We start from the raw sequence: 14,177 nt of genomic DNA on the forward strand, positions 1-14,177 counted from the left end.
CTGAGAGCTATAAGTACTGTATATGTGATTTGATGTTTGCACATTTTGGGAACGGTTGTGTCTGTACCTGCGAAATATGTCACCTGACCATTTATTCCTTCTTGTTATTTTTTTGCCGCACTTTGCCGCACCACAAATCATTTAAACATGCAATGTTTCGATTTAAAGCTGCCTACCCATTTCAGTAGTGACTGTGTCTTTGGAGTACAGTGGAATTGGCACCGTATTACAAAGATGGTCACCTATAGAAGCAATGCTGGAATAAACCTGTAATGTTTTTTTTCTGTTAGATTTTGCATAAATCCCACTGTATAATACTCTGCACTCCCTGTATATTAGATCAATGCATACAGTTACAATATGGTCTATAGAATTCTATATAAATTACCAAGCTTGTAAACATACTGTTGGTACCATATATGTTTTCGTGTGAAAGTATCCAAAAGTATAGTGGTCAGACATTCATATATGTCCACCCTTACCATAGCTTAAAGAGGTATAAAATGCTGTGTGCTCTCTTCACTTCCTGGTTTTCTCGGCACATTGGTGGGCAGGGTTTCACTTGCTCTGCTATCTTCTATGTTTGCAGTCAGTAAAGAAGGATTGGTTGTAAATGCATTACCACAGTATGAAGCTGATGTAGAGGCTGATGTAGCAGAGCTGGATTTGAGTCAGTTTGTAATACATACAGAGGTACCGACTCCCTATCTCAGCCTTTATCAGCCAAATTCAATTAAACCAATTGATAAGTGGTAGAGCAGGAGATAAGAGCTCAGAAATACCGGAGCTCTCAGGTAAAGATCTTGGCTTAGGCTATCTACAGCAATTTTCCCCATCATAGATGCAGTCCAATCCAGTTTTATGCCAGAACACTGCACTGCCAGTAAAGTTCGTAGATTGTACCTGAATCTACTGGTGGATAGTGCGGGTAATACGGTTATTTTCTTGTTGGATACCACCAGATCTGTTTGCGTTGGGCAGGAGCACACAGCAGGGCTGCTCTCGGTCTCCTATGCTTTTCATATCAGCCATTGAATCAATGGCAGAACCCCATCATAGTGGACTTCAGTCATGGCCCATGTCTGAAGTCCACTATTTTTGGCAGATACCTATAGTTCCCTTCCTGTCACTCTTAGAACCAGTGATGAGCCTGGTCTAGACTTTGCATTTCTGATTTGGGCAGGGAAAATCTCATTACAATGATTTAGATGCCTCAGTTGCTGTATTTGCTACATAACTCACCTGTATGAATTCCCCTTTGGTTCTTTCATAAAATGAAATTCATGTTCAGAGAATTGCTATGGAGAGGACAGTATACATGTATTAGATTGTAGCTGCTCCAGAGAGGAAAAAAGGAAGGTCGCTTGGCAGTCTTTAATGCATAGGTGTATTTCTTAGCTGAAGAATTGTAGCATATAAGAGGCTGGGGGTGAAAGGGTGGGAGATCCAAGAGGCAGCACCTTTAGTACGGTGTGGGAACTGCTAGATTATATGAAGCCTTAGAGGCCCACAAATTGCAGACAGCTCCTTAAAATGCCCCTACCCTCTTCCTGATTCACAAATTGTGATGGTGGGTGTAAAACCTCCAGGACATTATCCCCTTGGGATACTTCATGGTTACCCTGCTTGTATTTCTTGAAGGGCTTTGAGGTGGGGAAATAAATGGGAGTAAAGCTGTTGCCCCATGTGATGCGGGAGGGTGCTTGGTACATTGTTAATATAGAACACTTACATTTCTCTGTGCTATAGGCGTGCAGGGATTTCCTCTTGTGCCAAATTAGCTGATTTGCTCCGTATGGAATTTTGTGGTTACCACTGTTAACAGGATCTATGCTGTCGATATTCTCTCATCCTGTGTATCATAAGTGGCGTCAATGACTTGCCATTCTGTGCACATGGTAAGATGTAAGCTGTAGCCAGACTCTATACAAGGCCTGAACACTCACAAAGAATTTCTAGATAAAGTCAGGTGGTTTCTAGGCATGGAAAAAATAATTTCTTTAAAATGTAGGGATATTAGTCAGTTTGATAACTTGTGGAGAAACTCTTTGGGCCTGAAGGAGTTAATTAGATGTAGACTGGGCTGTAACTTTATAATTGATCCCCATTGGAGGTAGCTGGGTGGTGTGTGATATGGCAGCTATACAATGTATCACATGAACTGTGGATTGTGTTGCCGATTGGATTAGGTAGGTTTAATCTCTTTGCCATACATGGACACTAAACACTATATTTGACATGAGAGTACTATGTTTATCAAGGAAAGGGGTTTGGGTTGAAAGTGGGATAGGGGTTGTAAGAGGAAAGCCTATTCAATAAAAAGTTTTATAGTTCCGGACATCCATAAAGAGTAGTAAATGAGGTATACAGGGGTGATGCGAAGGTAAATCACTTGGGGAACAGCTATACTGTAAAGCAGGAGTCTAGAGTAAAGAAGCTTCCACACATAAAGTATACTGTAGTGGATTAAGCATACAGGCAAAAGATAATCACTATCAACTTTGTTTTTGAGCACTAATGGGTTAAAGCATAGAGACATAATTTTTCATCAGTGTTTTCCTGTAAGGAGTCAGGCAATTCCCACAGTGGGAGTATTAGCGGAACATATCCGTTTCATTCTGTTAATTGGAAACATTAGCTTAGGGGTTGTTAGAGACATTTTTAATCTAAGAGGAGGTCCATCTAGATAAGCCATGGCATGCCAGCAATAAGCGGCAGAGCTTTCCAGCTATGAAAGTGTTAAAACACCCATAGGGACTGTTGCTGGTTTAAGAATCAGAATTCTGCTTTTAGTTCAGCACACATTTTGGAATGAAGCACTGGTTTATGTGAAAAACACATACAGGTTGTGTAGGCCAGAATTTTCTGGAGACAGCAGAAGTTTCCTGTGGAAAGGATGAGGAAGGTTTAATATGTGCATCTGTGCCGGACGCTAGTTATAATGGGTTTTACCAAGCTCACACAGAGAATGGCCTGAAGCAAGGTCCACACAATAATGGAGCTCGAAATCAAATGCTTTTTTCTGTGGTCTTAGTAATATGGTAAAAAGAACTACAATGGGGAGGATCTGTCAGATCTCCTGACATGTTTGTTGTATTAAACAATTGTAATCCCTTATCTATAGACTTTCTATAAGTCTGTACACTACTCACTCCACTCTTAGGCTGAGCTCACACAGAGTTTTTTGGAATCCGCCTCAAAATCCTTCTCCAAAAAATGCCTCACCATACAGTCCTATGTAATCTGCTTCTAATTTTTTTTCTGCTAGGTCCCAGTGCTTTGCATGCTGCCCGCACAAATCATGTGGACATGAAAGTAGATCACAATCTACTTTTCTGTCCGCATGTTCCCTGCAGACACTGTTCGGAAAGTACAGGGACCCCATTATAGTTTATGGGATCCGTGTACTTTCATTGCACACCGCTTGCCAGTGCGTTTGGTATTCCGTTCGGGGCAGTCTCCATGCGGACTCCCCGAACAGATTACCAAACGCAGATGTGAACTAACCCTTATGAAGATGATTGACCGAAAAAAAAAAAGAACATGCAGTTTTCATGGCCCATCATCCATATGAAGCATGGTCTTGGGTATACACCGGTACTACTATACACGTTGCACACTACCAGTGTTTTGTACAGTATAGACTGCTTATTACTAGGGTCATCCATACCTACTTTGCCCATTTGTGGCTGCATTCATCCCTATCTCTGTAGGTGAACTACAGCTGTGTAGACTTTTTTTTTTTTTTTTCATTTAGATGGAGTTTAATTGGGTGTGTGTGGTAAAGTGGCCTGGAAAATGTAATCCATTCCTCCTGCACATTGTTTTTAGAAAGATTCCTTTTTTTTTTATTACCATGAAAATATATTTAGTGAAAAGTCACTATACTGTCTGCTTAATAAAGACAATATCCAAGCCTGTATTGAGTCTCTCTCATCCAACTCTTGTCATATTAATCAAAAGGGCTTATACTTCCTAATAAGGACAAAAATGTGCTTTGTAAGAGAAGCTTCTGCCTATTCTTCCCCTGCAGCGTAAAACCAAAGTATACAGACAGAGTAGGTTGTGCATGATCATATACCTTGGAATGTACATGGTTAACCCCATCAATGTATTATACCTGTTCTCATTACCAACAGTAATAATGTTTCATTTCCACACCTTTTACATAAAAAGGTTTTCCCTACTCATTCCACTCTGTTGAGTATTTTCTATTGCCTTCTTTGATTCTCTGTTTTTTTTTCTATTTTTGTATTCATTTTGTGCCCCCCCCCCCCCTCCCCACCTCCTTCATGTATGATAGACATCAGGTATAGTAAATAGCTGTGCAGGTAATCTTCTTGCCAAGAATCAAATAGTCTTGCGTAAACAAAATGACTAAGGGCTAGTTCACACGGGGATTCCACGTGTCATATTCCGTCGCGGCTGCCGCGATGGTATGCTGGTGCAGTGCATTTCATCCTGTCACGGCTTTCTGCTCTGGATTAGGCCCAAATGAATGGGCCTAGTCCGGAGGGTACTGTCGCAAGGCGGACACCGCAGCTCATTCAGCCGCGGAATCCGCCTGAAGAAAGGGCAGCTTGCTTCTTTTTCTCCTAGCGGCAACAAGAACGCTAGCGGTCTACGTAGACCAACATTATGACGTGGATTCTGCACCAAAATCAGCCCCCTCTTGCCCCATGTGAACGTGGCCTAAAGGTACTTGGTCACTAGTTCACTAACTTTTAAGACAGATTAGTCTCATTTCATAGAGCATGTGATTCTGGACCAAAATGTTGCTGCTTTCTGCCTGAAAAACCTCTCTAAGTCTAAGGCTCCATGGTACATCCCGCAGCAAAAAAGCGCTGCGGGAAAAACTGCGGTATCAGCGCATTCCAGTTCTTCCCGCAGAACTTTAAACAGAAAGTTTGCAGAGTTTTCCTCCACAGATAATAACAATAATATATAACATACCTATGGGGAAACCACCGGCGTTTCCTTAGACATAACTGACATGCTTTGATTTCCAAAACCGCGCCGGTTTGGAAATCATGGCGTGTCCGCTTGGCAGTTTTTAACGCAAAGTGGGCATAGGATTCACTTGAATCTCATCCACTTTGCCTGTACTGTAAACGCCACAATTTTTCCTACAGCATTTCTGCTGCAGGCAAATTGTAGCGTTTTCGGCCTGTGGGGCCCCTCCTTAAGTTTCTGCCAATTGGTGCTTCCCTTCTAGTTAATTTGCAGTTCACACCCTGTTACTAGGGAAGACTTGTCCATTCATACATTAAAAAGATGGCTTTACAGTAAGTGGATGGAGGAGATACTGTTCTGTCTTCACACAGTGAGTAGAGAAGAAAGAGGTTGTCCTCACAGCCCCCCCCCCCCCCCCCACTTGTCTGCAAACTGCTTTTTATGTGCACTGGACTGTACATTCTGTTCATATCACAGCTTACAATGTGACAAAAGTATTCCATGAACTTGTATCCACTTCTGGATGCATATGTGATTACAGATAGGATATTATTCGCTATGTCAGGAGTTGTTTTAGCTACATCATGCCTGCATATATTTGCCCTGTATTTGCAGTTCAGTGTTCCTGGATCTCCTATGTTATTCTCACTTGGGCTTTACTCAGCTATGTGTTTGCTATTGTACAGTTACTACTGGGAGAATTACATTTAAATCAACTAGTTAAAATGGATAGGAGAGGAGGCAGACTACTCTTTATTGTACAAGCCAACAGCCTCAGAGACAAATATGAAATGTGCGGCAGTCATAATGGGGATATTAAGAGCAGAAAAACTGATAAGACACCACCTATCAAAGCTTATACAGTCATAGAACAGACTCCCCAGCAAGACCCTGTACATATTTCAAATTTTCATGAAAACTCAGGAACCATTTAGTTCTTAGCATCTGTAAATAGGCTCCTCTCCATTGATTCCAGCGCAGCTGGAACCTTTTCTCTACCCTCCACCGTTCCTGGGAAACAAGTGCAGTTACTTTTGGTGCCTGATGTGCTAAGATCTGAAATGTCAGAAGGGCGGTGTCTGGCAGGGGGTGTGATTCAGAGCTCCAATCGGAGGTAGCCAGTGTAAGAGCTCAAAATCACACCCATTGCCTGCTTCTGCCTGACTGCCCAAATATCAGGCACTAAAACGAACAGCATTGATTACTCAGGAATGGTAGTGGCTAGAAAAAAAATTCCAGTGGAATCAGTGGAGCAGTAGCTATCAACTGGACTTGTTGGAGGAGGTGAAAAGTCCTCTTTAAGTTGAGATAAGGTGATTAGGTTTTATCAAGGAGTTGTGCCAAGTTTGCAACGTTATCTCTTTATCAGTTATTTACTGAAGAAGTAATAAGTCTCTGTTCAGTGGGGTCTTACCATTGGAACCCCTACTGACCAGAAGAGAAAAGACCCTTATACTCCAGTACAGTGACAGAACCAACCGATGATGTATGTCATGCACTTTTCAGACCTTGTGACAGATCCTCTTTAAGTTACCCTTATTATGTTTCTGTTATAAACATACACTCACCGGCCACTTTATTAGGTACACCATGCTAGTAACGGGTTGGACCCCCTTTTGCCTTCAGAACTGCCTCAATTCTTCGTGGCATAGATTCAACAAGGTGCTGGAAGCATTCCTCAGAGATTTTGGTCCATATTGACATGATGGCATCACACAGTTGCTGCAGATTTGTCGGCTGCACATCCATGATGCGAATCTCCCGTTCCACCACATCCCAAAGATGCTCTATTGGATTGAGATCTGGTGACTGTGGAGGCCATTGGAGTACAGTGAACTCATTGTCATGTTCAAGAAACCAGTCTGAGATGATTCCAGCTTTATGACATGGCGCATTATCCTGCTGAAAGTAGCCATCAGATGTTGGGTACATTGTGGTCATAGAGGGATGGACATGGTCAGCAACAATACTCAGGTAGGCTTTGGCGTTGCAACGATGCTCAATTGGTACCAAGGGGCCCAAAGAGTGCCAAGAAAATATTCCCCACACCATGACACCACCACCACCAGCCTGAACCGTTGATACAAGGCAGGATGGATCCATGCTTTCATGTTGTTGACGCCAAATTCTGACCCTACCATCCGAATGTCGCAGCAGAAATCGAGACTCATCAGACCAGGCAACGTTTTTCCAATCTTCAATTGTCCAATTTCGATGAGCTTGTGCAAATTGTAGCCTCAGTTTCCTGTTCTTAGCTGAAAGGAGTGGCACCCGGTGTGGTCTTCTGCTGCTGTAGCCCATCTGCCTCAAAGTTCGACGTACTGTGCGTTCAGAGATGCTCTTCTGGCTACCTTGGTTGTAACGGGTGGCTATTTGAGTCACTGTTGCCTTTCTATCAGCTCGAACCAGTCTGGCCATTCTCCTCTGACCTCTGGCATCAACAACGCATTTCCGCCCACAGAACTGCCGCTCACTGGATGTTTTTTCTTTTTCGGACCATTCTCTGTAAACCCTAGAGATGGTTGTGCGTGAAAATCCCAGTAGATCAGCAGTTTCTGAAATACTCAGACCAGCCCTTCTGGCACCAACAACCATGCCACGTTCAAAGGCACTCAAATCACCTTTCTTCCCCATACTGATGCTCGGTTTGAACTGCAGGAGATTGTCTTGACCATGTCTACATGCCTAAATGCACTGAGTTGCCACCATGTGATTGGCTGATTAGAAATTAAGTGTTAACGAGCAGTTGGACAGGTGTACCTAATAAAGTGGCCGGTGAGTGTATATGGACAAGGTTGATGGAGCTACATAAAAACTACAAAGCATAGGGATCCATGGCGAAGGTCTGTGTGCATCAGACATTGAATCAAAAGGGTAAAAAAGCCATAAGATTGTAAGTGCAATTTAATGGTAGATGTTTTGCTTTTTAATTGAGAGCAAGCAAAAACATTTTTAATAATTCCATATTTTACTTATACTTGTCTACAAATTTAAATATGGTTATATTCATGGGAAATCCTCTTTAGGCTAAGGCCCCACGGGGCGGAAACGCTGCTCTAAAACGCTGCAGGAACAACCGCAGCAGGAATGCATTGCGGTTCTTTTCGCAGTGCTTTGAACAGAAAATTCATGGAGGTTTCCTCCGCGGACTTTCTGTTACCATTATAAATCGTGCCAGTTTTGGAAATCACAGTGTGTACGCGCTGCGTATTTTAATGCAAAGTGGGCATGGGATTTGCATGAATCCCATCCACTTTGCGTTATTGTATAACACCGCGATTTTTCCTGAGCCGTCTCCGCCACGGGTGAATCACGACGTTTCTGGTCCTTGGGGCTCCGACATTAGTCTGGGGCCACACATAGTGAACTACAGCTAAAAAATGTTTGCCTTTTTGTGACTAAAATTCGCATCACTCTTGATGCCAAAATGCAATTCCATTCATTGACATGAGTAAACCAGTCACAGGGCAGACAGGAGTTGTGGCCAAAGTTGCCATGTGGCCCTGACTTTAAACAGATCTCATCCACAAGCTGCAACTAAACTGTGGGTTTAGAATCACTCATTTCTACCTTTGCACTACAAGGTTGAAAACTGCAGTAGACACAAAGAGAAGCCTCCAAGTGAGCTGCCGCAGCAAAAACTACTCTGTTGCAGGTTATTTTTGTGGAAACAGCTTGCAGCAGAATTTCACAGCGTTCACACTGTTTGTTCTTGATTTTAAGGTGGTTTACAATGGGGCTGATTTATCATGCCTTGTATACTGGGGTTTTACACAAAAATTGCGACATTTTGCCATTTGTACCCCATAAATGGTTGGGAATCAAGGGGGATATGGAGCGGACACATCGGTCTGACAGGTTTACTATAAATTATGCAAGAACACCTTTGTGAGTTGTAGCCGAATTCTACACCTGCCCTGGCTGGCATAAATTTCCATTCTGCTGCATGTGACCTCCCAAGTGCCATATCTATTAAGAGGCGAAGCCCTTTAAATATTCTGGGACATCTCTTGCCATCTTGAAGATGTAATAAGACCTGAGCATGACGTGATAGTCTTAGGCCTCCTGCACATGACCTTGTGCAGTGTACAGGTCAGTATAAATGGCACAGATGACACACAGATTGGTATCTGTATGTAATCCATGCTTTTCACTGACCCATACCTTGAATCGAATGGACAGAGCCGCAAATCCAGACAGGTATAGGACCGGCTCCATATTTTGCATCTCTTCACTATGACCTTGATACACAGCTGCAAAAACTATGGTTGTGTATGGACCCATAAAAATTAATGTGTGACCATCCTTTTATCCACTACTAGCTTTTACCCGCGACTTCGTCTGCGGTGAGTTGAGTATTGGGCGGACACAGACGTGTGAAACTGTAAAAGTGCTTTAAAAAGTTTAGTGGGCTAGCAAATGTGATTTGATGTGTTATATTGTGTATGTTGTGATACAGACAATGTGATGTGTTATACAGCCTGTGTACAGGAGTATATATGTATCAGGTACTGTATATAGCAGTGATAGGAGACACATGTAATTATATAGTATATACAGCCTGTGTACAGGAGTATATATGTATCAGGCACTGTATATAGCAGTGATAGGTAATACATGTAATATATAGTATATTCAGCCTGTGTACAGGAGTATATATGTATCAGGCACTGTATATAGCAGTGATAGGAGATACATGTAATTATATAGTATATACAGCCTGTGTACAGGAGTATATATGTATCAGGTACTGTATATAGCAGTGATAGGAGATACATGTAATTATATAGTATATACAGTCTGTGTACAGGGGTATATATGTATCAGGTACTGTATATAGCAGTGATAGGTAATACATGTAATTATATAGTATATACAGCCTGTGTACAGGAGTATATATGTATCAGGTACTGTATATAGCAGTGATAGGAGATACATGTAATTACAATGTGATGTGTTGTATTGTGTATGTATAGTGGAAAGCTATATGTATATGTGAGTGAGTAGAGTGAGGGCTACTCCTGAGGTGACAATAAGGAGTGTGCAGGCAGGTTGAGGCAGGAAATGCCAGGCAGTGTGTGAGTCTATAGCTGGGGCTAGGAGTCCTGCTTTTGTGAGTCTCCTGCTAGGAAGCCTGTGACTCAATCCTGAGGGAAAACTATGTTTGTGGAAAATTGCAAGCAAATCCGTCCAGGTGTTTTAGCGTGATTGAGGAACAAACATCCAAACACACAAACTTTCACATTTATAATATTAGTAGGATTGTGGATCTGCAGTTGTGGATCAAAAGTATAGCTGTGGGAAGGAAGCCTTAATAATTCAGCCCCAGTGTTTTAGTTTTCAAAAAAGCATTTATTGAATGGAATCGCAAGTACACGGAGTAGTCAAAACAAAACAGTGAACAGAATAACAGAGCTAATATAGCACACATAATGACAATTACTGTCATATAAAGCCAGTAATAAAAAGTGCACATATTGTAAGATGAATTGTAACAAACAATATAAAACAATGTACTATACAAATATAAAGTGGACAATAGGATTAAAAAGCCAACCATGAACAACCAGCCATGAACTGAGGAAAAGAGGAGGAAAGCACTGTACCAGGGGAGGGGGACCACTGCCTAAAAGGAAAAGCTATGTTCTGATCATTTCATCCAGAGATTATAATTGTAGATAGGACTAACATCCTGGGCCTGTTTTACTAAGGATCCATTCACTGTAAACGCGCACTCATTTTGGCAAAATACATGTGTAAAAATAAGACTCTGGGAGCCTTCACACGAAGTTTACACTCGCTCATTCTGAACGTAAAAATCGTTCAGAGTGAGCAGCGTAAAAAACAGATCCCATTGACTTCAATGGGTGCCGGCATACGCGCGCTACATATTGAAATCAATGGATAGCGTTTTAGTGTGTATTACATTGAAAGCGTTAAGTAAAAAAGCCTCCTATTGTTTTCAATGGGTAGAGCGAGTATGCTGGCACCCATTGAAGTCAATGGGATCTGTTTTTTACACCGCTCACTCTGAACGATTTTTACGTTCAGAATGAGCGAGCATAAACTCCGTGTGAAGGCTCCCTCCCATTGACTTCAATGACATTTTTTTAGACGTGTAAAAAAAACACATCAAAATACACGTGTAAAATGTCATTGAAGTCAATGGGAGTCTTATTTTTACACATGTCTTCTTTACACGTGTATTTTGCCAAAACGAGCGCATGTTTACTCCTTGTGAATGGACCTTAAGTCCTATTGACCCAAGGTCACTTTGTTAAAATGCAACTGGATGTCCGATATGAAAGTGTGGGGGTTTTTTTTGAAAAATGGCACAATTTTTGTGCCTTTTTTTTTTTTTTTTTTTTTTTCTGAAAACTGGTTTTAAAGAGAATTGGAAATCTAGAAGAAAGACAAAAACCACTAAAGTGAAGGTTACATGTTTATAAATCATTAGAGCTAGTACAATCCAATTTTACAGCTCTCTTCCTCAGTTGGGTTGTGTATGGTATCATGTAGGTACACTTCCAACAGAATAAACATTTTATTGCTATTTTAATCTTTTTGTTATGTTAATGTTGATTTGATATTATTTTCCTGTTTGTTATGAATTATTTATTAAAAAAGGAAATCTGTGTCTCCCCTTCAGTGCTCCAGACCAAAGTTACGGATTCCATGTTCTGCAATCCATGAAATCAGAAAATGCACCCGCCTGGAGATGCCAGACAATGTAAACACATTTGTGCTAAAGGTACGTACTATTGCTAGAAGCTTAAGGCTAAGGCCCCACGTTGCGGAAATGCAGCTTCTTTTGTTACAGATTTTGCTGCGGTTTTTCGAGCCAAAGTCTGGAATGGATTAGAAAGGAATGGAAGATCTTAGATGTTTCCCTTCTGTTAAATCCACTCCTTACTTTGGCTCAAAAAACCGGAGCAAAATCTGCAACAAAAAAAAGCTGTGTTTCCGCAACGTGGGGCCTTAGCCTTACAGATAAACATTGTGGGCCTCAACCATTAAATATTGTGCAGACAATATGTGGAGCAGTTGTATGCAGAATAGAAATATCATTTTCCTCTAGAATACTCCAGGCGCCATGGTATAAAGCAGGAAGAGCTGAGCAAATTGGTGTTTAGTTTGTTGGAAAAGATTTAGTAGACTTTGTAATCTAGTCATTTATGTGGAGTCTGCCCCCACCAAAATCACAGGTAAACCATACTATATGCTGTTGTAGGGACTATTAGTGATATAGTAAAGTTATCTTATTTTAGGTCAAAGTGCAATATTGTTGGTGAGAAAATCAATGTTTAATCCATATGTAACTGAGCTATTTAGTGCACCTAGAGCATGGAAGATCCTGCACGTGCACCTGTATTCATCTGTGGATGTAACTCAGTACTGCTGCTTCATAGGTCCTAATGTGCGCTGACCATAGACACATTTGTGCCTGGTTAGACCAAAAGGCTCAATAAAATAATTTTTTTAATCCATAAACAGATGAACAGTTCAGTGTACCTGGGGCATGAAGGCACCTGCCAGATCACCTGTATGCAGCTGTGGATGCCACCACTGGTCCCTAACATAAACGCTGACCGGCCTGAATGTGCAATGACACCAATAATTATATTTTTGTAGCATAAAATAATAGATAATGACATTATGAATGCTCAATAACAATAGTACTAGAAACAGTGCTAACGTTTTATTTGATTATTCTATATGAATGAGCCGATGTTGGCCAAAAGAACAACAACATCTAAAGCCTATGGTTCACTTCACCCCCGGCCATATACATTACCTAGGTCTAAGCACCAGCTACTAAAATCTAGGAGTCCGCAAAGACTTGCTTGTATGACACAGTAAAGCCAGGCTTGCATAACTATCAAACAGTTAAATTAGCTTGGTTAAGTAGGATATGAGTAGTATCAAGTAGAAGTAGGAGCACGATGAAGGGCTGGAAGTGTAAGGGTGGTGAACTAGAGGGGTTAAAGCAAGACAGGAACAATAATGGAAGAACTGGCGAGGGGGCAGGAGGGGGTAAGGGTGGGAGCGCATTATCCACAGAGCTGTCTGCCTCCCCAGCAGGAAACTAGATGAATACTGTGAACAGTCCCATAGCTCAGCTGCAAGCATCCTGGAGCTCAAAAACCCCAGAGCATAAAAACACTATACAGATGGAGTTTGGGTCCAGCCATGGCAGGATGTAATAATATAATAAGTGGAAGTCAAGAGGGTTTGGACCATGTCTGAAAAATGCACTTCTGATGTGGGGATAAAAAAAATAATCTGAACAACCTAATGTGTGTATTTTCGTTCCTTTTATTCTCCTACATCCACCCCTTTATTTAACACGTGCTTAGAAGCTGATATCGTGTATATTACTGCACGCCTGTGTATGTATTGTAATACAACTACTAATAAAATATTAAAAGCATCCGCTGATGAATGTTATTTCAGGCAGCACTAAAAGCATATGTGAAACTGAGAGCTATTTAGAATTAAGTATATGTACAGCACTATTCAGTGCTAGTTACTAATATATATATATATATATATATATATATATATATATATATATATATATATATATATATATATATATATATAGTGAATTGGGGTGGGAGAACCACTATTCTTCCCCAAGACTGTTGCAGTATGCACAGGCGTTTAGCTTGTAGGTCCCGGACTGGAGTAAAAGTTCGGGCCAGTCTTGTAGGGCCATCCACTCCACACTTGGGAACCGACCAGCAGAGCTCTGTAAGTAGCACAGGTGGGCTGATTAGGGTGAGAGAGAGAGGAGAGACACTGAAACACTGACACGGTCAACCAGTCTGGGAAAGCTCTACTAAAGAGGACGCTGTTAAAGTGTCGGGTATGTGTACCCCTTATTTACTTGTAAACCCTGTTTTGTTAGGAGGTCAGCGGTAGGATGACCCCCTGGTTAGTGAGGGAAGAACTAGTTTAGTAAGCCGCCAGACAGGCGTAGGTCTTTATTTTTCTTTGTTTGTTTTGACATGCTGAACTGCTGAGCAGCACTACCTGTACCTTTAAGCCTCCTCTGTGATTTGTCCAAATCCTGGATAACCTCTTCAAGGCTGAATTCACATGTTGAAGAAACCCTTCAGTTTTTACCACAACAGAAACTTAGAGGAAACATAGTTTTGCAATCCTAGAAAAGTGAATAAGGGCTTGTTCACACGGGGCTAATGACCGCGTATTTTGGTCCT

The 14,177-nt window shown here is 41.4% G+C and overlaps 1 protein-coding gene across 1 annotated transcript in view; it reads left to right on the plus strand.

Moving 5' to 3' along the window:
- The window catches only part of SH2B3 (SH2B adaptor protein 3), a 135,952-nt gene that overhangs the window by 89,601 nt on the left and 32,174 nt on the right, over nucleotides 1-14,177 (plus strand). Inside the window, exon 3 of the mRNA XM_075273517.1 lies at nucleotides 11,603-11,704. Within this exon, the coding sequence (XP_075129618.1) occupies nucleotides 11,603-11,704 (102 nt within the window). The remainder of the gene's footprint in view (nucleotides 1-11,602; nucleotides 11,705-14,177) is intronic.

This window comes from Leptodactylus fuscus, chromosome 1, assembly GCF_031893055.1.
Source record: "Leptodactylus fuscus isolate aLepFus1 chromosome 1, aLepFus1.hap2, whole genome shotgun sequence".
Lineage (NCBI taxonomy): Eukaryota > Metazoa > Chordata > Amphibia > Anura > Leptodactylidae > Leptodactylus > Leptodactylus fuscus.